Raw genomic sequence first — 27,769 nt, 5'->3', positions numbered from 1 at the left:
AAAGTCTAATACACATTATTTTGAACACAGTCATATATGAGTTGCATGACATGGGTTCGTATTTATGAGCTGTACCCATACATAAGTTAGGGATGTTAACACCTTAAAATTATATATCAAGCTCACCACAAACAGTAATAAAAGCAAATGGAGAAAATAGCTGCTGGAATGTGGGATTCAAATATATTGACTGAGTTTTTCTAATTAGATCAGTTGGCAGAATAAAACAAAATTCCAGTGGGTATACACAAACATACACATTCCATACATACAATTTAATATGAATTAGAGAAGAATTTTTTTGTTATTATACTCTTACTTCCTTGAACAGTGCCTTGACATACTGTAGGCTTTAGTTGTTTAATGCATGAAAAAATTAACATCACTCTATAGTTCTGTAATTAGTATAGGAAAAGTATGATTTCTCTGTATATGTCTATATATATTTAGAAAAGGGGAGGTGGTCAAATTTCTACAAATTAGATCAATTAATTTCCACAATATGTAACTAGAAATCCTAGGCATGGTAAATCATAACTTACCTTCATCATACTGTTTAAAAATTCAAAAAGAACATTCATAGGATGCTGAATTATTGTCATTGTAGACCTCTGTGTTTTAAGAATAAAAACACCATAACGAGAGAAATAAACAAACAAAAACAAACAGACCCCAACTATAAACATCACCTTATATTCTAAGGACTAATTCAAGAATAATACAGGGGAAAATCAAATTTTAATATTTTGAGATCTAGTAAAGATAAGAATTTCAAAAATAGCACAAAATCATTTGTTTAATACAGAAAAAGAAGGAAAATGTATATAGAGTGATACAGTGCACTAAGGATTCTTCATCTTTACTAAACATATGGCAGAAGGTAACTTACTTTTATAACCCCAGAATTTTGCTTCACGTGGTAAAGGAGAATTTGAGAAAGGTTCTTCCCTACTCAAAATGACCTCTTTTAATAATGTCAGTACTTGAAAATGACCTCTCCTATACTCCTTTCTAGAATTACTTATGAGACTTTCAATAACATTCCATAACATTAAGAATAAAATGCAAAGTCTTCTCCATAGTCTGTAAGGCCCCATGGGACACTGGCTTGGCTATTTGTCTATTCTTACTTCATTTAATTCCTCTCTCTGATCATGACATTCCAGCCAGGATGCCTTCATACTGACCTCTGCCAAGGCTAGGTTTCCCTAGGTATTTATGTGATCACGCCCTCACTTCATTCGGGGCTCTGCTTAAACATCACCTCCTCACAGACTCCTGCTGACTCCTCTTTACAAAATTAGTCCCCATTCCCACCACCATTTACACAGCATCTTGCTCTGCTTCATTTTTCTTCATACTTTATATCATTAACTGTTTTAAAATTAGAAATTTGGATATATTAAACATTATATATTAATGAATATAAATTGATATTTTTATCTATCAATGCATCTATAAATATATCTTCCCCCCCAAACGTAAATTCCATGAAGACAAACAATGTATTACTTTCTTCAGTATGGAATCTCTAGCAATTCAAAATTCTAAAATCTCCCTAAGCATAGTAGGTGCTTTTCAATTTTTATTAAATTAAATGAATGAGCATATATCATTTCAATTAAGATGACCAAGTAGGAAGTCATTTGTGTTAGACTATGTATGTATATGTGTATATATATATGTGTGTGTACATACATATATATGTGTGTGTGTGCTCAGTTCATGTCTATAAATCAGCGGAGATAAATAACTTCCTGAAAATGACATAACATAAGTGATAAATTCACTAATAAACTACATCCTAAAATGAAAGAAAAGGAGCATTCTTTAAAGCTATTCAGAATCTCAGCATCACAAAATAGAGTAGGCAGGACAAATATTTGTAGAATTAAGTGAGAATCATTTGTCAAGAAAGAGAGTTGAAGATAAAGAATGTAGTATGGGTGGCCCAACCAATAGATGGGGAGAAAAGACAACACTATCATGGGCCTTGAAACTTAAACCTGTATTTTCTGCTTTGTGTTTCTGTGTCACAATAAACTGTGGAGATGAAGACATCTGGTGAGGTTTCCAAGTTGAAACAGCTTGATGAAGCACATTATTTTCTCTGTGATGTGAAATCTACCTTATTTTCCATTGACATGCCCAGGTTACCAGAATGGCCCAGGCTTGTCCTGTCACCAAGGGGGACTCCCTTTTGTCTTTAATGTTAGATAACCCAGTAGAAGTAGCACATGTTACACAGTGGTTAAATGATGCTTTTAATTTAAAGGGTGGGAGAAAGAAGTAGTAACAATTAAGATTGTGCTTTAGAGGAAGAGAAACTACTATTTCAGTTTTTCTAAAATGTCTACTTATGTCTGCACTTAGAATAAAAGAAAATGTTGCAATACAATTTTTTTAAATCTTGGTAAGTGGAACGAAGGTTTACTCACGTTCATTAAGAATTAGTATTGAAGAACAGCTAACTACGTAACATTACTTCCCAGAAAATCTTATGGATTCTCTTTCTGCAAATTCCAAAGAAAGAATAAAACAATCAATGTGCTTAGATGGTTTAATTTGATTTGACCTGGACACGGTGATAATTTACAGATGTTTGAAAATAGTAACTATTTAATTTTATTTGAGTGTAAGCCAAGTTAGTAATTATATAATCCACTCATTCATCTCAAATGATATGGAAGACTCAAACAGCCACATGAACCGTAAACAGACCCTCCAATGTGCAGTCAAGACAGAGAGGCGTGACTGATGTCATCTGCCTAACAAGTGAGCAGCTGGCAAAATCCCTATATGAGCAATAGTTACTACAGGGTACCAAAGGAAGAGAAAACTATCTCCACTAAAAATGCATCTCACGAATTCTCATATAGATGCTTGGAATATATTGGACCTTGCAGGATATAAATATGTATATATATACACATATATATATCCCTACTTCTCCCACTCTTTAAATTAAAAGCAGCATTTAACCACCATGTAACATGTGCAACTTCTACTGGGTTATCTAACATTAAAGACAAAAGGGAATCCCCTTTGGTGACAGGATATATATATATATTTCATATATATATATCTCTCATATATATATCTCATATATATATCTCCTGTATATATATATACTGTATATATATCTACCGTATATATATCTACTGTAGATTATATATTAAAATAGTATATATACACACACATACAAACATATAATAATATATACAAACATATAATAATATATACAAAGTACTATCAATCATTTATTCAGATTATTTGAATTGTAATTTATATTATTTATTAGATAAATTGAAAAGATTTTCTGGTGTATCTTTGTGTACCCAAATGATTGATCTTTCAAATACTCTGGAATGTGTGAATCCTTAAATAATACTGTTATGTGCAATGGAGGCTTTGCGAAAAGGCAAATCAGGCGGTGTATTAGTTTAAAAAATCAAAAGAGTACATTAGTTTAAAAGATTAAAAGAAAGATGAACAGCTGCCGATACACAGAAAAAGAAAGAATACTAGATGGTAACAATAAAAAAAAAGTAATATTATCTCCATAATCTACACGTAAAGTAAAAGCAATGAGAACCAGGATAGATAGTACCAGCCTCTGAAATCATATCTGATCATGCCAGTCTGCAGCGTGCATCACTCCCTACAGGATGTACTATTGAAAGAGAAGATTCGAATCTTCCTGATATAAAAGCATCTTAAGTCATTGAGTGGATAATGGAATGGCTCTGTAGTCCCCCTTAACCTTTGAGGACATTTATATACTATAATAAAGAAAATATTTAATGTTTATAGTAAGTAATTTTACTAATCAAAAAGTCAAATGATGTTTAATACAATAGTATATGCTGGCATAATTTCAAAAATTTTATAGTTATCATATTTAAATGTCTTCTAAAATGTGCTACCAATAAAATTCACTGTCAAAATATGCATGATAGCCCACAAGAATTCTTCACTGGGATTAGGGACTTAAAAGCTACATTCTAGCAAAGATCATATTTACACTGAATTTTAAATTTGCCAGAAGAGTGTATGTTTGAGCAGTCAGATGAGCTCTAATATTTTTTTTTAAGTTTCTGGGAACTATGAATAGTTTCATTCTCCTCCTGTGGATTAAACTCCTATAAAACACTCATGAAATATTCGTATTTGTTTTCTCACTACTCAAAAACATTTTTCTTACATAAATTAATATCATTTATTTGTACTATTTGTTTGATTCATAAAATTATGCATGCACAGAAAAGCTCATTTATTTTATCGAAAAATTTAAAAAGTATTTGCATAGAAGTTCTTCTTAACATACAGCAGAGACCAGGCGGAGTACAGAATTATGTATGAATTTGTGTCTTCATCTTAAGATATGTGAGTAGGTTTCTAGCAGACAAGTAATTTTACCTAAAATTGTTATTTGCTTAATGTTTTTCTTAGTTTAGTGCCTGTATACGTTGATCTACATGGTTTAAATTCATTAAGAATGTAATTACATACAACATCCTAATTTAGCTATGGTTCTCTTTATGGGTAAAATGAACACAGTCCAAGATATTCTTGTTTGAATTTTAACATACAGAAACCTTTCCACAACATGCAAATCAGAACAAATTTTCTTTCACTGAAAATATGGAATTAGTGTGGATTACTTTTCTTCTTTTTTGCAATTCATAAGTTTATTGCAATTTCCTTTAACATAGTCAGATGAATTTTATAGGCAATTTCTCCTTTACCATATGAAATATAGTAATTTAGAAATGATAGTCATTTTTTCTTTGGGCATTTATGTTGGAAATAGTGTAATCATAGAAAACATTCTAGTAGAAAATTTTTTTAAAGCACTGTAACTCATAAAGATTCTAAAATCTGTAGTAGTTTAAAGCTAAGACCAAATCTTTATTTATTTATTTATTTATTTATTTAACTTCAATTTCCAGGGTACATGTGCAGGTTTATTACATAGGTATATATGTGCCATGGTGGTTTGCTGCTCCTATAGACCTGTCCTCTAAGTTCCCTCCTTTCGTCCCCCCACCCTCAACAGGTCCTAGTGTGTGTCCCCCCACTGTGTCCACGTGTTCTCATTGTTCAGCTCCCACTGATGAGTAAGAAATGTGGTGTTTGGTTTTCTGTTCTTGTGTTAGTTTGCTGAGAATGATGCCTTCCAGCTTCAACCATGTCCCCACAAAGGACATAATGTCATTCATTTTTGTGGCTGCATAGTCTTCCGTGGTGTTTATATACCGCGTTTTTAAAATCCAGTCTATCATTGATGGGCATTTGGGTTTGTTCTATGACTTTGCTATCATAAATAGTGCTGCAATAAACATATGTGTGCATGTGTCTTTATAGCAGAATAATTTATATTCCTTTGGGTATATGTGCAGTAATGGAATTGCTGGGTCAAATTATATTTCTGGTTCCAGATCTTTCAGGAATCTCCATAGTGTCTTCCATGATGGTTGAACTAATTTACATTCCCATCAACAGTGTACTAGCATTCCTATTTCTCCACAGCCTCGCTAGCATCTATTGTTTCTTGACTTTTTAAATAATCAACAGTCTGACGGGTGTGAGATGGTATCTCATTATGATTTTGACTTGCATTTCTCTAATGATCAGTGACGTTAAGCTTTTTATCATATGTTTGTTGTCCATGTAAATGTCTTCCTTTGGGAAGTGTCTGTTCATATTCTTTGCCCACTTTTTGATGGGTTTTTTTTTTCTTGTAAAGTTGTTTAAGTTCTTTGTAAATTATGGATATTAGACTTTTGTCAGATGGGTAAATTGCAAATGTTTTCTCCCACTCTGTAGGTTGCCTGTTCACTCTGATGATAGTTTCTTTTGCTGTGCAGAAACTCTAGTTTAGTTAGATCCCATTTGTCAAATCTGGCTTTTGTTGCAATTGCTTTTGGCTTTTCATCATGAAGTTTTTGCCCATGACTATGTCTTGAATTGCATTGTCTAGGTTTTCTTCTAGAGTTCTCATGGTTTTGGGTTTTAAATTTAAGTCTTTAATCCATCTTGAGGTAATTTTTGTATAAGGTGTAAGGAAGGGGTCCAGTTTCAGTTTTCTGCATATTGCTAGCCAGTTTTCCCAGTACCATTTATTGAAAAGAATATCTTTTCCCCGTTGCTTGTTTTTGTCAGGTTTGTAGAAGATCAAATGGTTGTAGACATGTGGTGTTATTTCTGAGGTCTCCATTCTGTTCATTGGTCTATATGTCTGTATTTGTACCAATAACATGCTCTTTTTGTTACTGTAGCTTTGTAGTATATTTTGAAGTCAGGTAGTTTTATGCCTCCAGCTTTGTTCTTTTTGCTTAGGATTGTCTTGGCTATACTGGGTCTTCTTTGATTCCTTATGAAATTTAAAGTAGTTTTTTCTAATCTGTAAAAAATGTCAATAGTAGTCAATAGCATTGAAACTATAAATTACTTTGGGCAGTATGGCCATTTTCATAATATTGATTCTTCCTATCCATGAGAAAGGAATGTTTTTCCATTTGTTTGTTTCCTCTCTTGTTTCCTTGAGCAGTTGTTTGTAGTTCTCCTTGAAGAGGTCCTTCACATTCCTTTGTTAGCTGTATTCCTAGGCATTTTATTCTTTTTGTAACAATTGTGAATGGGAATTCATTCATGATTTGGCTCTCTGCTTGTCTACTGTTGGTGTAAAGGAATATTTGTGATTTTTTCCACATTAATTTTTTATCCTCAGAGTTTGCTGAAGTTTCTTATCAGATTAAGGGCTTTTGGGGTTAAGATGATAGGGTTTTCCAAATATCGAATCATATCATCTGCAAACAGAGACAATTTGACTTCCTCTCTTCCTATTTGAATACTCTTTATTTCTTTCTCTTGCCTGATTGCCCTAGCCAGAAATTCCAATACTACGTGGAATAGGAGTGATGAGAGAAGAAATATGGGAGTATGTTAAAAGACTGGGCTTATGACTGATTGGAGTACCTGAAGGAAATTGGGAGAATGGAAACAAGCTGGAAAACATACTTCAGGATATTATCCAGGAGAACTTTCCAACCCAGCAAGACAGGCCAACATGCAAATTTAGGAAAATACAGAGAACACCACTAAGATACTCCACTAGAAGATCACCCCAAGACACATAATCATCAGATGCTCCAAGATTGAAATAAAATTTAAAAAATGTTAAGGACAGACAGACAGAAAGGTCAGGTCACCTACAAAAGGAAGCCCATCAGACTAACAGCAGACCTCTCAGCAGAAACCCTGCAAGCCAGAAGAGATTGGGGGCCAATATTCAACATTCTTAAAGAAAACAATTTTCAATGCAGAATTTCATACCCAGCCAAACTAAGCATCATAAATGAAGGAGAAATAAAGTCATTTTCAGATAAGCAAATGTTGAGGGATTTTGTCACCACCAGGCCTGCCCTGCAATATCTCCTGAAGGAAGCACTAAATATGGAAAGGAAAAACTGGTACCAGCCACTGCAAAAAACATCAAAATATAAAGACCAATGACACTATGAAGAAACTGCATCAACTCGTTTGCAAAATAACAAGATGGCATCATGATAACAGGATTAAATTCACACATAACAATACTAACTTTAAATGTAAATTGGCTAAATGCCCCAGTTAAAAGACACAGACTGGAAAAGTGGATAAAGAGTCAAGACCCATCAGTGTGCTGTATTCTGGAGACCCATCTCATGTGCAAAGACACACATAGGCTCAAAATAAAGGGATGGAGGAAAATTTACCAAGCAAAGGGAAAGCAAGAAAAACAAAACAAAACAAAAAGCAGGGGTTGCAATCCTAGTCTTTGATGAAACACACTTTAAACCAACAAAGATCAAAAAAGACAAAGAAAGGCATTATATAATGGTAAAGGGATCAATTCAACAAGAAGAGCTAACTATGCTAAATATATATGCACCCAATACAGGAGCACCCACATTCATAAAGCAAGTTCTTAGAGACCTACAAAGAGAGTTAAATTCCCATACAATAATGGTGGGATACTTTAACACCCCACTGACAATATTAGACACATCAACGAGACAATCAACAAAGATATTCAGGACTTGAACTTGGCTCTGGGTGAAGTGAAACTAATAGACATCTACAGAACTCTTCACCCCAAATCATCATAATATACATTCTTCTCAGTGCCAAATGGCATTTACTCTAAAATCAACCATGTAATTGGAAGTAAAACAATCTAGCAAATGCAAAAGAACTGAAATCATAACAGTCTCTCAGACCACAATGCAACCAAGTTAGAAATCAGGATTAAGAAACTCACTCAAAACCACGCAATTACATGGACATTGAATAATCTGCTCCTGAACAACTCCTGGGTAAATAATGAAATTAAGGCAGAAATTAAAAAGTTACTTGAAACCAATGAGAATAAAGAAATGAAGTACCAGAATCTCTTGGACACAGCTAAAGCAGTGTTAAAAGGGAAATTTACATCACTAAATGTCCACATCAGAAAGCTAGAAAGACTTCAAATCGACACCCTAACATCACACTTAAAAGAGCTAGAGAAGCGAGCGCAAACTAACCCAAAAGCTAGCAGAAGACAAGAAATAACCAAGATCAGAGAAGAACTGAAGGAGACAGAGACACCAAAAACACTCCAAAAAATCAATGAATCTAGGGGCTGGTTTTTTGAAAACTTAACAAAGTAGATAGACCACTAACTAGTCTAATAAAAAAGAAAAACGAGAAGAATCAAGTAGACACAATAAAAAATAAAGGGAATATCACTACTGATCCCACAGAAATTCAAATTACCATCAGACAATACTATAAACACCTCTATGAAAAGAAACTAGAACATCTATTAGAAATGGATCAATTCACTCTCCCATGACTAAACCAGGAAGATGTCAAATCCCTGAATAGACCAATAACAAGTTATGATATTGAGGCAATAATTAATAGCCTACCAACTAAAACATAAAAAAAGCCCAGGACCAGATGGATTCACAGCCGAATTCTACCAGAATTACAAAGAGGAGCTGGTACCATTTTTTTCTGAAACTGTTCCAAACAATTGAAATGGAAGGACTCCACACTAACTCATTTTATGAAGCCAGCATCATCCTGATACCAAAACCTAGCAGAGATACAACAGAAAAAGAAAGCTTTAGGCCAATATCCCTGATGAACATCAATGCGAAAATAATCCTCAATAAAATACTGGCAAATCGAATCAAGCAACACATCAAGAAACTTACCCACCATGATCAAGTTGGCTCCATCTCTGGGATGCAAGCCTGGTTCAACATACACAAATCAATAAATGTAATCTGTCACATAAGCAGAACTATTGACAAAAACTACAATAATCTCAATAGATGCAGAAAGGCCTTTAAAAAGTTCAACGTCTCTTCATGTTAAAAACTCTAAATATACTAGGTAGTGATGGAACATGTCTCAAAAGAATAAGAGCGATTTATGACAAACCCACAGCCAATATCACACTGAATGGGCAAAAACTGAAAGCATTCCCTTTGATAATCGGTACAAATACTGATTATCTTAAAGTTTTTCTGTAACAGTGAAATTGAGTAGCATGATAGAGGAAAATCTAGTTACACCCAGGTAATTGTAAATGACCTAGTTTCAAAGAAACACTGCAGGATGAAACCTTGAAGCATAACTGGAAATTATTTTACAATGACCTTGAGCCTCTGAGAAATCTATAGGTCCTTCTAGAGAACAACTGCCTGTAATATAATGGAAAAGGGCTATCTCTTATTGAGTACTTAAAAAGATAAATTTAGACCCATCCCATCAGAATTGTTATCCAAAGAAGCTTCAGATCTGGTATGCTACAGCATTTAAAACATGCAATAACTGTCTTTGATTCATGTCATTGGACCAAATGAATCCTTCACTCATTGCTTATAAAAGAAGTCTGCTAATATGCTTAAAAGTACACAGTAATATATTTTTCCACAACACAGAAAGCAAGGACAATAGGGAAGAGAAGAAGAAGAAAGAAAAAAAATTATTATACTTTAATTTCTGGGGTACATGTGCACAATGTGCAGGTTTGTTGCATAGGTATATATGTACCATGTTGGTTTGCTGCACCCATCAACTCATCATTTACATTAGGTATTTCTTCTAATGTTATCCCTTCCCCAGGCTTCCACCCCCACTACAGGCCCCAGTGTGTGATGTTCCCCGCCCTGTGTCCATGTGTTCTCATTGTTCAACTGCCATTTATGAGTGAGAACTTGCAGTGTTTGGTTTTCTGTCCTTGTGATAGTTTACTGAGAATGATGGTTTCCAGCTTCATCCATATCCCTGCAAAGGACATGAACTCATCCTTCTCTATGGCTGCATATTGAGAACAAAGACACAAAATACCAAAATCTCTGGGACACATTTACAGCAGCATGTAGAGAAAAATGTCTATCACTAAATGCCCACAAGAGAAATTAGGAAATTTTTTGTATAGTTAAAGTAATCCAGTGTTTGTGGGAGGGGTGAGGGAGGAGAAAGACAAAGGATCATGTTATGTGGGATATCTTTTGAGGTACATCTCCCCCTAAAAATTATTTCAAGTAACATAGACTCTTATCAATAATTTCTTTTATTATTTTGAGTAGCACCATAACACTATGTAGAAAATTCCCCATACATTTAGAAAAGTCACACTTTAGATAACTCATTATTATACAGCAAACACCTTTAAGAAAATATATACTAATATGTAAGTAAACCAGACGATGACTCAGTCTATGGGCCTTTTCTATTCCCTCTCTGCATTTATTCCTATTGATTTCACAATATCCTGACTTTAAACATCCAAATGCAAGTGACTTTTAAATTTGTACCTACAGTCTAGACCTCTCTTTAGCCATCTTCTACTGCCTTCATGGTATTTCTATTGGATTAAAAACATCACTTTAAGTCTTAATTCACAAGGCTGATTTCCACTCACCAAAAAGATGCACTTAGTTTTTCCCATCTTGGCAACTTTTAGTTGAGATTTTAGGTCTCAAATATCAGAATCAGCTTCAATTTATGTATTTATTTTTTCTTTTTTTTTAAGACGGAATCTCGCTCTGTCACTCAGGCTGGAGTGCAGTGGCGCGATCTCAGCTCACTGCAAGCTCCGCCTCCTGGGTTCACGCCATTCCCGAGTAGCTGGGACTATAGGCGCCCGCCACCACGCCAGTCTAATTTTTCTATTTTTAGTAGAGACGGGGTTTCACCGTGTGAGTCAAGATGGTCTCGATCTCCTGACCTTGTGATCCACCCTCCTCGGCCTCCCAGGTGTGAGCCACCGCGTCCAGCCTAACTTGTTTATTTCATTTATTTCCACCTTATGTCCTATCCTCCATGCTCCTACACTTCTAAGGAAATTCTCTGGACACTACCTTTAAAATACATCTAGAATTTGACCACTTCTTCCCATCCCTCCTCAATTGCCTGGTTTGAGTGCTGTGCATCTTTCATTCAGAAGACCACCATTGCCTCTGAACTGTTCTGCCTTATTGCACTCTTCTCTCAGGACAGTAGCTAGAGTGATCCTAGAATATTTCAGGTCATTATACTCTGCACAAAACTCCCCAATGGATCCCCTCTAAAAACCAGAAAAAGACCTGAAGTCCTGTGCGATCTTACAATGTGTTATATCAGTGCTTCTGGAACTTTAACGTGTATGTAAATATCTGGTTATCTTGTTAAAATGAAGTCCGGATTTCACAGATTTGAGAAAGGATACAAGAGTCTGCCCTTCTAACAATCCCTCAGGTGAAGTCGGTGCTGCCAGGTCATATTCATTACATAAAGCACCGTTTTGCCTAACCTCGTACCTTTCCGATTGCATCTCCTTAGGCCATCTGGTTTTTTCTCTTTAGTGCAACTATGCTGACCTCTTTGTTCCTTAATCAAACAAGCCCACTCCAACCTAAGGGCACTTTTGTTAGCAACTTACTCTTCCTGGGAGGCTTTCCTCCATGATACCATGTTCATCTGTCCCAGTCTCTGCTGAAAAATCACTTTGCCAATAAAACCTGCCCTCACTACCTTACTTAAAATTGCTAAAGTCTCCCAACCTTCTTAATATTTTCAGTCCCTCTCTTCTTCCCTTTTCCCCATTTCTCTTTTAAACCTATGAAATAGGGCATAAAAATTACCTGAATCCATCTGATAGAATGTAAGCTCCTTAAGGGCAAATGATTTTTTGTTTCATTCACTGATATAGTCCAAATATTTGAAAGCATGCATCACTAATAGTATATACTAAGTATATATTTGTTGGAGAATATTTAGTAATTAGATTTTTTTAAATGTATATTTTGTTCAATACAACTAAAGGAAGATAATCATCATTTTGAAGTGATGGTATGAGTAATCACTTTGTGCCAGAACTGGAATGCTTGAGATCTCATGCCAAATGGAGATCCACTAGGATGTCACTTAAAAGGTATTGTTTTTGTTTTTGGTATTCCATGCTTCATAAAATAATAACTGCCTTTTAGTTATGTAGACATGAAACTTGTGTGGGTTTCTCATGAAAACTACATTAAAGTTTACCTGCAGGTGATGTAAATATTAACTATTGTTGAAGCAGAAACACTTTCAGAATTTAAAAGTCTACAAATTGAGAGTGAAGTATGATGCGCGAGAGAGAAAAGCATGTTTGAAAATTTTGATTTGGAAGACTAGAGAGTTATGAAGATTTTCATTAATTTTTATTTGAAATCCTGCTAATTTGAGTCATTTAAATGAGTCAATCAAATGAGTTTGTTAACTTGACTTATATTTCTACCTAAAAATTGTCTTAAACAAACAGAAAAGTAAAACTCATCTAAAATGTTTACTAAGCTTGGTAAGTACATGTAGGTTTTACTTGTTGAATAGAATTTCTGAAATCTTTAACAGGTAAAAATGATATGATTATTTTTATGTTTGCATTCTTATTAATCTATTTTTTTCTCTCCTTCTCCCTTTTTTTTTTTTTTTGTTTTGATGTAGGGTCTCCCTCTGTTTCCCAGGCTCAAGTGTAGTGCTGCAATCTCAGCTCACTGCAACCTCCGCCTCCTGGGTTCAAGTGACCTCCCATCTCAGCCTCCAGAGTAGCTGGAACCACAGGTGCATGCCACCACACCCAGCTAATTTGTGTACTTTTTGTCAAGATGAAGTTTTGCCATGTTGCCGAGGCTGGTCCTAAACTCCTGAACTCAAGCAGTCTGCCCACTTTTGCCTCCCTAAGTGCTGGGTTTACAGGCATGAGCCACTGTGCCCAGTCTATTTTCAATAGGAGATAACTGCTATAGAGGAAGACTGTTAAAAATGACATTTCATAAGAAACTCTGTAGTTTATTTACTACTATGTACCCATTATAATTCATTAATTTTGATAAACGTACCATGGTATGTTATCATTAGGGGAGGCTGGGTGAAGGGTGTCTGCATACTTTTGGTACTATCTTTGAACTCATCTATAAAAATCAAATTATTTTTAGGTAAAAATTTATTTTAATGATACTTTTTTTTTAAATGTCAAGCTGTTAGAAATACGTAAGCATGAATCTCTACATCAGCAGTGAACTAAATTATGTTGAGCCAAATATACTAAGATAAATTCTACCATAACTTTACCCCTAACACAGAACTTTATGACTGCACAACTAGGCTAGTAGGAGTTACACAAATTCCATGAGTCAGTTCCTCTGTTTTAAGAGATTTGGGAAGTTTCATTAGCCTCCTCTTATTTCTCACTAATGAAACCAATGACTCAGTATATGAATGAACATACACGTGTTCTATACTTGAATAAATGAATACATTTTATACATTCCCAGCTGTTTATCAGGATGTAAGAGTAGTTTTCTTTGACAATGTCTACCATAGGTATTTTAAAAACATTTCAACATATGTCATTTAAAGAAATAGGAATAATTTGCTTTTTGAATGCTGGCTATATTCATTGCTAGTACTTTGCATATTTGCACCTAAGATTTCACTACTTGCTCTACTAAACTTTACCATATTTTAATTCAGGCCTTTATTCAAGATCAGTTTTCTGTCCTATCAAGAACAGGTGTATCATTTATAAATCAAAATCTGTATTTCAAAACCCCATCAGAAAAATACATATAGAAAACAGGCTGGGCGTTGTGGCTCAAGCCTGTAATCCCAGCACTTTGGGAGGCCGAGACGGGTGGATCACGAGGTCAGGAAATCGAGACCATCCTGACTAACACGGTGAAACCCCGTCTCTACTAAAAACACAAAAAAACTAGCCAGGCATGGTGGTGGGAGCCTGTAGTCCCAGCTACTTGGGAGGCTGAGGCAGGAGAATGGCAGGAACCCGGGAGGCGGAGCTTGCAGTGAGCCCAGATCGCGCCACTGCACTCCAGCCTGGGCGACAGAGCGAGACTCCGTCTGAAAAAAAAAAAAAACAATAAAGCCCTACTTTTCTACCAAACTGAAAATACCTTTCTCTACCGTAAATATTTTTACCTCCAGATTTTTATTAAAATAAAAGCTTTTGCTAAAATTAAAACCTGAAGGCCGGGCGCAGGGGTTCAGGCCTGTAATCCCAACATTTTGGGAGGCTGAGGGAGGCTGAGGCTATTGGATCACCTGAGGTTGGGAGATGGAGACCAGCCTGGCCAACATGGTGAAACCCCACCTCTACTAAAAATACAAAAATTAGCTGGGTGTGGTGGGGCACACCTGTAATCCCAGCTACTCGGGAGGCTGAGGCAGAAGAATTGCTTGAACCAAGGAGGTGGGGGTGGCAGTGAGCCGAGATCACACCACTGCACTCCAGCCTGGGGAGACACAGCAAGACTCTGTATCAAAAAAAGAAAAAAAAAAGTACTTATTTTTATATATTTTTAGAGACAGTATGTTCTTGTGTTGCCCAGGTTGGAGTTCAGCGGCAGAGTTCTAGTTCTCTGAAGCCTTAAGGTCTTGGGCTCAAGTGATTCTTCCGACCTAGCCTCCTGAGTAGCTGAGATGACTGGTCCATTCCTTCACACCCAAGTAGCAGAAAAACCATTTTTTAGAGAGACGGGGTGTTGCTTTGTTGCCCAGATTGACCCTGAACTCCCGGCTTTAAACAGTCCTTCCTCTGCAGCCTCCCAAAATGCTGGTATCCCAAGCGTGAGCCACCATGCCAGGTCTAACATTTTAAAATATTGATATTGTCATTTTTATTAAGAAAACTGAAAAAAAAAGAGTAGCTGTTTGTAAGACTACTGTTTTCTCTTCATTAAGTGGCCAGTGAGGTATATGAAACCCATAAAATATTATATGATTTGGCAATGAATACATCCTGTAGCTTCCCCAACCAAAAAGTCTTGCTACAGTTGTGATACATGTTTCTCACTCAAAATGAAGAGTCACACTGACTCATATTCTATATCTCTATAGTTCGAGTTGTTGATATTTGATTGGTTCACAATTCCTTACAGTTTGAAAATTAGTTTCATGTCACATAATTGGTTGGGATAATTAGTACGTCTTCAGCTAAACCTTGAAAAATAATATAATAATAGGCCTGGCTTCCATTGTACCTTAAACCCAGGACCAGGTACACAGTGAGAAAGTGAAATTAATAACAATTTGTTAATGATTTATTTAAGATTGGAATCTACTAACAGGACCGTATTTATGCTACAATTTTCATCTTAAATAGCATTGCAGTCCACCAAGAGCTGACAATTATTTCTGGGTGGTGACATCAGCAGTTAGAAGTGGACACATCAATAAGTATATTAAAAATTGTATATATTTACTACCAAGGAAAAGTAACTAAACATTAAACTCACATAAATTGGAATAAATAAAGCTGCTCAGAGGGAAAAGATAGCTGAAATGTTGAGACCATATGTACCTGCATTTTCAGAGATAAACCTAAATCTATCTTCTAACAAATGCTTCAAAGAGAATAAGTATAATTGTGCTTATATAGATCTCTTAAACTTTAAAATATATGATTAACACATCCTATACTTTATAAAACAAAGGCACGAACAAACTTTTCCTTAGTATTCAAATATATATATATATATATATATATATATATATGTGCTTTAAATATGTATTCTGATTTTCAACAATATGTTCTCCTACATAGCCAGAAAAACAAGCCTTCTAAGTACACCTAGAAATTACGCATATCATTTTCAAAAATCTTTTCAAATCCACTGATTATCTCACAGAAAAGGAAAGCAAACTCTGAAACATCAAAAATGAAGTGTGTGGAAAGACCAGGAGCTAGAGGAGCAGCCATATAATTGTTTTTTCTATAAACTGTGGCAGTTTTCTGGTACTCAGATTCTCAGAGCTTTTGCGTGGGTCTCTGATATAGAAGATTGGTTTTGAATGGCCTCAGCGGGTTAAAAAAAGATTCAAAATGGGGAGATGAAGTGGGGATCCCTGCATATACCACGACTCTTAATAACCTTGGAATGAAATAAAAGGATGTGCTAGAAACACACACACACACACACACACACACACACACACACATAGAGTTTTGGTGGGGGATTGGATAAATACTTCTTTGAAAATTCATAACCATTGAATTGCACACATAGTATAAATTGCTCACATGATCGATCTGGTGAGTCTGATATTGGTCAACACAATAGAGGTTGGAAGAAATGTGTGGAATTTCTGCCATGCCCCAGTGGAAGAATTATAGTAAAGTATTCTGATTTCTTGATCAAGGTAATGTTATATGCAGTGTAGAGAGTTGTGTAACTTAAAAACAACAACAACAACAACAACTCCCAGCATGCCACTGGAGCCTGAGCTCACTCCATTTGCTGAATTCTCCTTCATCTTCACTCTTTTCAAAAGTGTGTTAATCTCTCATAAACATTTGAACCTTCGTTTCCATGTAAAAGTTGCTTCTGGTCAGGCGTGGTGGCTCACTCCTTTAATCCCAGCACTTTGGGAGGAGGAGGCAGGTAGATTGTGTGAGCTCAGGAGATTGAAACCAGCCTGGGCAACATGGCAAAACCACATTTCTACTAAAAATAATAAAAATTAAAAAACAGCCAGGTGTGGTGGTACATGCCTGTAATCTCAGTTACTAGGGATGCTGAGGCACGAGAATTGTTTGAACCCAGAAGGTGGAGGTTGCAGTGAGCTGAGATCATGCCACTGTCCTCTAGCCTGAGCAAGAGCAAGATTCTATCTCAAAAAAAAAAAAAAGAAAAAAAGAAAAGAGTTGCTTTTGTAGACACACATTTATTGGAAGGGGATGTATAATGGATTCACTTAAGACCCAGTCAGAGGTGCTATAAAATAATCCTTTCCATTCTCCTACCTCCACCAAATTTCAATATTCCTTCTACCCTAATATGCTTTTGGTACTTGAAATAATGACATAAAGAAGGCATACGAGGTCCACTCATGGGGCTTATAACTAGGAGAAAAAATACTTCAGTTATAATGTAAGAAGAGTGCTACAAAGTATGTTACATATTAAAATATGTACTATATACAATAGAACATCTGAAATCCAGTGTCACTTGGCAGTCAGTCATTCTGGAGGAAGAGGGAATTTTACTGTGAGAACACTTTCAAGGACTGATTATGGAAGCATGTTGTAGGTGGTTCAGGGTAAAACAATACTTCTGGGAAGTGTTAAAAGGACCTAAGTCAGTCAGATGGGAAAATGTGAGTAAGGCTGAAATATTACTTCAAAGGACATAGTGACTTACTGAAATCACAGAAACACAACAAATATATGTTTGATTAAAGTAGAACGTTTAAGTCAAAACTATGTTACACGTTTCAATAATCAAATCATTGCTGTCAATTTACAGTAAATATAACTATGCTTATTAACATCACATTTCATATTTCTATCAGCAAAATTCATGTTATTGTGATGACTATCTTTACTATATCATTACAAAATAACACACCTCTTTGCTAAAGAAAGAATAAGTGCCAGACACACATACCTTACAATGTTAGGAGTGGTCCCAATGGAATTTCTCAGCTTCTTTCCCTGGGTACTCATTGCATTTATGGTGCTCTTATAATTACATATTTACATTCATGCCTGCTATACAAATATGGAGTCTACACTAAGAAATCCTTAAAAACTTGGTTTTCCCCAAAACATGATTTTATATATAAAATGAGATCACATCATCATTTGAGATATAAAGTGTAAATGCAGCAATAAATAAATTCCATCACATAGGTACTCTTAATCTCAAGTAGAAAGAATAGCACCAGCACAGCCATAAAAAAGTGTATGGAAATTGAGCAGGCATGTTTCTGTAGTGCTGGCATTTTCAACTGAGACAATTCATAGAGAGAAGAAAAAATATATCAGATAGTAAACATTTGAGAAGAGGTCAGGCACCTCCTGCAGAGTTAAAGAAAAAGATGTTAAACTGGGTTTGCAACCCCAGCCTTGAGAGTCAACTCCCACAGCCCCTGTCCTTCCCACTCCCCGCAATGTAAGAAGAAAACTAGGGGGAGAAAAAAATCCACTGAAGAAACTAGTAAGTCTTCCTCCCAGAAGAAAGTGCAGCGATGCTTCCCTCCCAGTAAGTGAAGGTAAGTCCAAGAGGTGAACAGAACCTATGAATTTTTTGGCACAAGAGATGAGAGATTTGATATTTGCATCTCAATTTGGACTTCGGTTTATCCACAGGATTCATCTACTATGTCTCTTTAAAATGAGGAAAAAGAAAACTGGAGAAAGAGATCAGCTGCAAAGTAATGCAGTTTCTTACATCTTAGCTAAGTGAGAAATGTGGAACATTTCTCTTGGTCAAGTGGATATTGCATAACGTTAGTGGGTGACATTCACACTTACACGAAATCCTGCTGAAGTAAAGGGTGAGGAAGTGTTTAAAGAGCTCAAGCTAAGCAGCACCCCATGAAGAATATTCTATCTCAAAAAAGTCTTCTAGTGTGCTTTCACTCCAGTCACACATCTGCAAGGGGCAGGTACTTAGATGCCGTCCCACAGAAGGCAGGTGACAGCAACAGCCCAATGAGTTCTACAGCACCAGAAACATAAGAGCTATTTGATCTCTTTCACCTTCCCAAGACATGATGTAATTCTTGTTACCATTAAGCTCTCCAGGTTGAGGTCTGTCTTTCATGGAGATTAGAGACAATGTGAAGGCAAAATTAAACATTATTATAAGTTTTAAATTGCATGGCTGAACTATTTTTTTCTGGAAGGCAGCTAGACTCACCACTATACCACCAATAATGAACTGTTTTTTCTTCTAATACTTGAAGATGATAATATATCTACAGTATCTGCCAAATATATTATTTAATAACTGAAAGGGAGAATCAAAAAGAAGGGCTTAAATTAGTAGTCAAACTTAAAATTCATGTTTATACTACACTGAGTTGAAATCATACAATGGTTTGATTACAAGTGTAACCTGATTTTTTTTTTTTTTTTTTTTTTTGAGATGGAGTCTTGCTCTGTCCCCCAGGCTGGAGTGCAGTGGCGCGATCTCGGTTCACTGCAAGCTCTGCCTCCCGGGTTCACGCCATTCTGTTGCCTCAGCCTCCCGAGTAGCTGGGACTACAGGCACCGCCACCACGCCCGGTTAATTTTTCTATTTTCAGTAGAGATGGGCTTTCACCGTGTTAGCCAGGATAGTATCGATCTCCTGACCTTGTGGTCCGCCCGCCTCGGCCTCCCAAAAGTGCTAGGATTACAGGCGTGAGTCACCGCGCACCGGGTCAACTGTAACTGGATTTTAAGGTACTCATTCACATACCTATGCCAGATGAATCAACAATGGAAACAGTAAAAAAGTATTAAGGCAGTCATTTTCCTCAAATCAAAATGAGAAATCCCTAGCCACAAGACTTTTGAGTATTTTATTCTCATTGGCAAGCTTTAAACTGTCCCAGTCTGAGGCCATTACACATTCTATTCACGCAACTTCCCTAGTTCAGATTCTAGACTCACCAAACAAGTTTCTGACTCTCATTTCATATCTTCATAATGTACCAACAGATAAAGTATGTACTTATATAGACTCTGAATGTTCTAATTTCTGTGACAGTTATTTCTCATTGTAAAGTAACAAATGTGCTCTGTTATTATATTTCAGTTTTACAAGCAGCGATCCGCCTGTAACAGATGGATACATGAGACACAATGTCAGGATTTTTACCTTGATCAACTTGGCCATATGAAGGGCACTATACATTCTCCATGGTGCTGCACCTTTGCAAGAAGTCTGGAGGGAGCCTATTCACCTTTTCCTGGGTTTGGCAGGGATAGAGTGGGGTAGCACTTTTGTGCTATATTCAATTTCTATAATATTCAGACTTAATATTAATTTTCTGTACATTTGCGCTGGAGCACACTGAGTTTTATGTAGTTTAAGAAATAATGTATTTTTTCTTTCTGTTTTTCACCTACCACCCTCCTTTTTCTCTCTTTTAATAAAATAAAACAAAACAAAATTTAAAGTAGCACAATATTCCTGCATCCAGGTTAATATATTTTTTAAAAAAACTATAGTCCTTTGTCTCACTCATTGTTTTGGTGGCACTGTCTTTATAAATCTCTCCTAAACCACACAATGCACACAGATAATATAATCCAAGTATTTCATAATTAAAAGAAATCATATGAGTTCATCAGCTTGAGGACATTATTTGAAGCGTATGGTACATGACAGATGACTGATTAATGTTTCTGATACTTCTATCAAAAACCCATAGTTACTCTCAGTGAAAACTGATAAAGCGGGGTCAACACAGAGGATACCAGGATGATTTCATTTGCTTTCTCTCTATGTTCACTAGAATTGGTTCCCTCTTGCCTTCTCAGGAAGGCTCTTGCTTTTTACTGAACCCTCACACCATATGTGTTAGGGTCGAGGTAGGATCCTCATAGAACAGACCTATGGAGCATTAATTTCCTCACTGTTTTATGCTACTCTTTTGGAACACTCAATATGGTTCTGTGTCTTAAAAAACAGAGGCGAAAAGTGGTAATTTCTTATTATTTCCTGCTTTAGTTTTGTCTCTTCCCAATGAGAAAACAAACTACATTTTCATAAGATGATGAAATTTTACATAAGTGAAAAGAAGCTCTGTGAATTATTTTAATTTTTAATAGAAATATAAAATTGAAAAATATAAAAATACAAAAAGTAAACAATATATAAAATTCCACAGACTTTTATAGATGGCTTCATAAGTATAGAAAGCAGCTACATTTTGCAGTATCATTTTCACACCTATTTTTGAGAGCAATATTAATAAATGAAACATGAGCATACATTTCATAAAATCCAGCCATCATATCTAGTATGTGAGCAATTGCCTTTCCACCAACGAACATTTTTAAAGTGACTTTTTCCTCCAGAATTGAACTCTGCTGACTCTACTAAGCTCTTTCATTTTTACTGAAGATGGAAACTATTCACTCTGTATTAGAGTTATTATCAAGAAGAATGGGGCACAGGAAATATCTTCCCAACACCACTTTATTAAAAGAAAATGTTGGAGGAAATCGAAAAAGCTAATCATACAGGTATACTGAAGATCAGCTTGAAGTAATCAACACATTTTGAAATTGCTGACTCACTTTGAACTCCATGGGAGCGTACAATTTTCCAGATTTCTGACGCTATTTCTTTGACATCCACCTGATAGTGATGAATAGGCACACCTCCATGGGAGTCCGGTTTGTTGAAAGAAACCTTGGCTGTGGTCTGTGACAGCTCTATGATCTTCACTCCATAGGGACTGGATGGCACATCTATGGACAAACGAATAGAAAGAAAACATAACCAAGGGAATGGGAATGGCCATTATTAAGGCTTATGGTGTTATGAGAACTAGGACTGAAGGAAAATTGCTACCTGTATCACTTAATATGTTTGAGTTACAGAACTTCTGTAAACACCTGAATGTTCTTTTGAAATTACAAGAAAGTATGCCTGAGTCAATTTTTATTACCACAGAAAATAGACAGTAAAATGAAAATCACACTTCAATTATTGAGGGAATATGTTACTTCTGCATTTTCTATACAATATAAACATTTTATTGAGGTCCAGGAAAACGATCTTGTGTATGTTTAAAAGAAAAAAATAAGAGAGATAAGGAGGGTAGTTAAAATGTTAGAATACATAAATCAGTTATTCAACCATCACCATAAATAATGAATGGTACCTTGTGAAAATACAAAATGTATTTTCTTTGCATTCACCACAATTACATTATTAAATTGTAGGTAAGAGTTAAGTTTCGAGAAAAATGTCAGTATTATGAACTAAATAAGACTGTAAACTATTAGGTCTAATTTCATTTATATATTATCCAATTAAATTAAATCTTTAGTTGAGATATTAAAATCCTATTCCCATATTTTCAAAATAGCTATAAAATCCTTCTTGTTTTATTTTAATCTATCCACTACTTACATTATTTCAAGTTCCATAAGGTATCTTAGGTGGACATTTAATTTAGTGTGTAATATAACAAATTATTTCGGAAGAATTATCTCAAAGGCAGAGCAGGCAGAATTAGAAGAAAAAAATTCCAATGAGGATACAGTTGAAACCTCTGCTCCAGAAACATCAAGATTTAGAGACACATTAACGTTAATTTCCCTATGAACCTCTTCCTCTTTTATTCCTATCACATCTGAAATAATCTTAAACTTAGGAAAAAATACAAATATAATTTTTTTCAGAGAGGGAATATATATATATATATATGTATATATACAACATACAAATATATATGTATATCATATGATTTGGCTGTGTCCCCACACAAATCTCACCTTGAATTTTTTTTTTTTTTTTTTAATTTTGAGACAGAGTCTTGCTCTGTGGTCAGGCTGGAGTGCAGTGGCACAATCTTGGCTCACTGCAACCTCAGCCTCCCCAGGTTCACGCCATTCTCCTGCCTCAGCCTCCGAGTAGCTGGGACTACAGGTGCGCACCACCACGCCAGGCTAATTTTTCTATTTTTAGTAGGGATGGGGTTTCACCATGTTGGCCAGGATGGTCTCGATCTTTTAACCTCGTGATCCACCCACCTCGGCCTTCCAAAGTGCTGGGATTACAGGTGTGAGCCACCGCGCCAGGCCTCATCTTCAATTTTAATTCCCATAATCCCCATGTGTTAAGGGTGGAACCAGGTGGAGGTAACTGAATCATGGGGGTGGTTTCTCCATGCTGCTCTCATGATAATGAATGAGTCTCACGAGACCTGATGGTTTTATAAACGGTCTGGCATTTCCGGGTTTTATAAAGGTCTGGCATTTCCCCTGCTGGCACTCACTCTTCCTGCTGCCCTGTGAAGAAAGTGTCTGCTTCTCTTTTGCCTTTCACCATAATTGTAAGTTTCCTGAAGCCTCCTCAGGAATGCAGAACTGTGAGTCAAATAAATTCCTGTCCTTTATAAATTTTATGTATATAACTTGACTGATAAATATGCAGTACATGTGAATTTCAATTCTTATATCAATCAAACATTTACATAAAAATCTGCAGTTGGGGCCGGGCATGATGGCTTACACCTGTAATCTCAGCACTTTGGAAGCCGAGGTGAGCAGATTACTTGAGGTCAGGAGTTTGAGACCAGCCTGGTCAACATAGTGAAACCCTCTTTTCACAAAAATACAAAAATTAGCTGGGCGTGGTGGAGTGTGCCTGTGATCCCAGCTGCTTGGGAGGCTGAGGCAGGAGAATCACTTGAACCCAGGAGGCGGAAGTTGCAGTGAGCTGAGATCACGCCACTGCAAATCCAGCCTGGGCAACAGAGAGAGACTCTATTTCAAAAATAAATAAATACAAATAAAAATAAAAACAAAAATCTCATATGGCATTCAAAAGTCAAATGTACTTTATTTGCTAGAGTTAAAAAAGGTCACTGTAGGTCACATAAAAATATGCCTTATAAATAGTACTGGGCAAAAGCCAGGAGGACAGCTTTACGGCCTTTTATATGTGAATACTGTAAAGAAATGCCACAGTGTGTATTTCAACTCGAATGAGTAACTGTAAATTATTTAGAGAGCCTATGAAGTACATTACGTTACAACTCTAAGGTTCAAAAACACATGTGTAGAATTCTGATGCATCCAAAAGTCTTACAACTATTAAAATCACATCTGGAAATACAAATTTTAAGATATCTAAATAATGTTTTTAGACCTTCAAATATTCTAATAATTTTCATGTTTCCTTAATCTCCAGGTTAATCTGCATGTCTTTTCAGCTGTAGGTTTGATCCAAAATTTACTTGTAAGTTTGATCCAAAGTACAGGAGAAAGGCAAACAAATGCACACGGATCCCGTTAAAAATGCCAATTCTTCAATCTGTGCTGAGAGGCTGACTCCCTAATGTACCTTAGGTCTAAATTGGATGTCATAGGCATTACACTCCAGTTTGGGGATATGTGTCAAAAGTGAAGGCAGTATATTCTAGGGAATGAGAGGGAGATATTATCCTCTTGGGCTTCCATCTTTGAATATATAGTATAAACATGATTGTTTTTACTCTGACTGTAGACGTTGCACCATTCACCAACTGTGCACTCTGACATGGTGCACCTGCAGAGAAAGAAGATACTTTTTTTTCTTTCAGCACAAAGCCACTATCATCAAAACATGGGCCAGTGGTTTGTCTCTTCTAACTATACAGTCCATTTTCAGATCTACTGACATTTACTGTAGCCTTTCATTCATATTATTTTCCACTTACCTCTTATTTCTATTATTTCTTTTAAAGCAAAAACATGCTTATGACTTTCATTCTCTTTCTAAACATTTTTTACATTTTGGTTTTGTAAGTCCAACTGTCAACTGACTACTAAATTTTAAGTTTCTTGAGGAAAGAGAAAACATTTTAAAAACACACATTCACACACATCCATTTATACATGCATACAGATAGATACATGTAACATAGAACAAAGTGACTGGAATATACTAAGTTCTCAGGAAATACTTGATGAATTAAATATTTCAGTAATGGAAAATAATATACAAAGATACAGAACATGTCTAAGCGAATAGTGTCAGATGTGCCTAGAATCAACATCGCTAATTCTTCTCTTCACTTTCTGGACTGTTCTGTAATTGCCTTACTCTTCATTCCTATCTATCATATACATCACAATCAGTCAAACACTATTTTCATAATTCCTGTTTATAATTCTTGTATCTATTTCTTCCTTCCCATTTCCTCTGTTACCTCCCAAGCCCTGGCCCTTTCTGACTTTTCCTGTAATGCCATTAGTGGCTCTTGGCTTCCTTTTCTACTGGATGTCCAATAAAAACATCAATGCATGAGGCATGGAAATGCAAAATCAATCTTTGTAAAGAACCACTCTGATCACATCAATTTCCTTGGAATGGTATTCAGGAGCTTCATTTTCATTACAACATTAGTCTCGGTCTTTTCAGTCTCATGCTCAGGATCCTGGCTTATCTAATGCACTGGGTTTATGCGAAGATACGGATCTATTCTAAAAGACTTTCAGACACAGCTCAATATTTCAACTGAGGCTCATATCGGATGCTCAGTTTCACACACTGTTATCCCTTCATTGTTACATTTTTCTAAACTATTTTCTAGCATCTTATATCCCAAAAATTGATGAATACCATTCACCACTCAATGAATGAATAAATGAATAGAAAACCAATTGTGCAAATACTTATTTGTTTAGTTACCCTTTCTCTTCACCTCTAATAGTGCTGGTAAACTGTTGGATTAAGAGACTGGATATGTATGTCCTAGGAGTCTATGGATTCAAGGTCTGGCCTTGACACTTTCGTTAACTACAGCCCTGGACAAGTCACTTAATCTTTTCACATTGCAGTAGTTTTCCCTCTCGAATGGAGATAAGAATAGTACTGCTGCCAGTGTTGTTGGAAATATCAAGTAATGTTGAGCACTTAGACCCTAGAATATGTTAAAATTCTTAGCAAATGTCAGTCATTGTACCTTTTCTATCTCTCCCTGATCATTAGCCTCCTTCTATTACATACTTTTGTATCCATTGACATGTATCAATGTTTTAGTCAAATGGTAGGTAATAGGTACTATACCGATGTTCAGCTCAGAAGTTTTTGAGCTGTGTAATGGCAAGGAGTTGGTGCCATGACCTAGGAGTCAGACGGATACAATCTCTGGTGTCACTGAATGAACTTGTGTATATTAAACTCCCAGAAGTTCTTCATCTTGCATAACTGAAACTTTTTAATCTTTGTCCAACACCTTCCCATTTCTCCCACTCCCCAGCCCCTGGCAACTACCATTTTTCTCTCTGTTTCTATTAGTTCCACTGTTTTAGAATTCCACATATAAGTGGATCTGTACATCTTTATATCTTGGCTATCTTGGCCACTGTGAGTAATGCTTCAATGTAACCAATGTCTTGGAGAGCTATCACCTCTTGATTAACTGAGAATGGAAGTCTATCTTCTCATTTTCCAAGACTAAACCCTCCATCTGTGAATGACATGTCTTTTCCTTTTCTCTTCTCCAATTTTTTTTTTTTTTAATCAGATAGCTCTTCTATTCCTTTTTCTTCTTCTTTGGAATTTTATTATTTCTTCTCAGTCTTATTACTGTGACTTATAAAGATCTCTCTTTTTTTTTTTTCAATCCCACCCTCTTCTCAGGAAACATACTCTTCCTTTGTTCCTCATTGATGTGTTTCAATAGATTATTTCTAATTTCTGCCCCAACATCTTTATTTCTGAGAATTTGGTCTCCTAGCATGCATGGTTTATAGACACCAACTGTGCTCTTTTTCCACATGTGAGGTTGTGGTGTTGCTGAACTTAGATCCAGAAATCTGAAGAGTCTGATTTTTGTAAACCCTCTTTCAAAAGGAAATGCTATCATGAATATTATTTCAGAATGGTGTTTTAAACGGTATCCTAGATATTTTTCTATTAAAACACAGAATCAAATTCTATGATTTAAGATACTCTTGTTCATCATAAGAAATGACAGGCTAAAATCTTCATTTCCTAGACTTACTTGCTGCTATGGTTCTAAGTTTCACGTAGTGAACCTAGAATGAAAAGCATGTGTATACAGTTTAGAATTGCTGGAGGGGTGTGAATGTCAGTCCCACATTTCTCAGGAGATGCACATGGACAAGAAGCTCTGCAGATATGAATGAGGGATGCATCCAAACTCCCCACTCAGCAGCCTATTCATCCAGTTTCTGGAGTGGTGTGGCTGTGATTATCAGCTGAGGGGTAACCTGGCAGCAGGGCTCCCTGACCTCTAGTTAGTCACTGCAGACCTCACATGTGGTCCACGCTTATGCTATTTTGTGACCTTGAAGGTAGAATATTGGTGGCTATCTCTGGTCTTTTCTCTGCCTTTCCAGTGATTTTACAACCAGTTTGTTCTTTATAATAAATCAGTTTCTGCTTGATTTCCTCATCAATTTCTATCTGGTAAAAGTCTCAAATACTAAAAGAATTGGAACATAAGTAACTGAATTTACTAGATCCAGTAACACTGTTATATGCAGTGTCACCATAATTGTTTGCAACTCAGGGACTTCTATGCTGAGATAGGTTCTATCTACTTCTGTTTTGAGTGGCTACCTTACGTCCATAAGGTTTTATATACATTTTTCTTGTTTCGATTATGCTGTGGTTTGAATGCTGGCTTCCCTCCAAATTTTATATGTTGAATATAATATTAAGAGTTGGGGTCTTTTGGGATGTAACAAAGTCATAAGATATCCACCCTCATGAATAAAATTAGTGCC

The 27,769-nt window shown here is 36.0% G+C and overlaps 1 protein-coding gene across 4 annotated transcripts in view; it reads right to left on the bottom strand.

Annotated features, from left to right (window-relative positions):
* The window catches only part of NCAM2 (neural cell adhesion molecule 2), a 572,054-nt gene that overhangs the window by 89,520 nt on the left and 454,765 nt on the right, over nt 1–27,769 (bottom strand). For all 4 annotated transcript variants that reach the window (XM_033232201.1, XM_033232202.1, XM_033232203.1 and 1 more), the window contains one exon: nt 21,596–21,769. In XM_033232201.1, the coding sequence (XP_033088092.1) occupies nt 21,596–21,769 (174 nt within the window). The remainder of the gene's footprint in view (nt 1–21,595; nt 21,770–27,769) is intronic.

Source organism: Trachypithecus francoisi, unplaced genomic scaffold, assembly GCF_009764315.1.
Source record: "Trachypithecus francoisi isolate TF-2019V2 unplaced genomic scaffold, Tfra_2.0 Lachesis_group14, whole genome shotgun sequence".
In the NCBI taxonomy this organism is placed as follows: domain Eukaryota; kingdom Metazoa; phylum Chordata; class Mammalia; order Primates; family Cercopithecidae; genus Trachypithecus; species Trachypithecus francoisi.
Note: the sequence above shows the minus strand (reverse complement) of the source record. Positions and strands in the feature narration are given on the sequence as shown.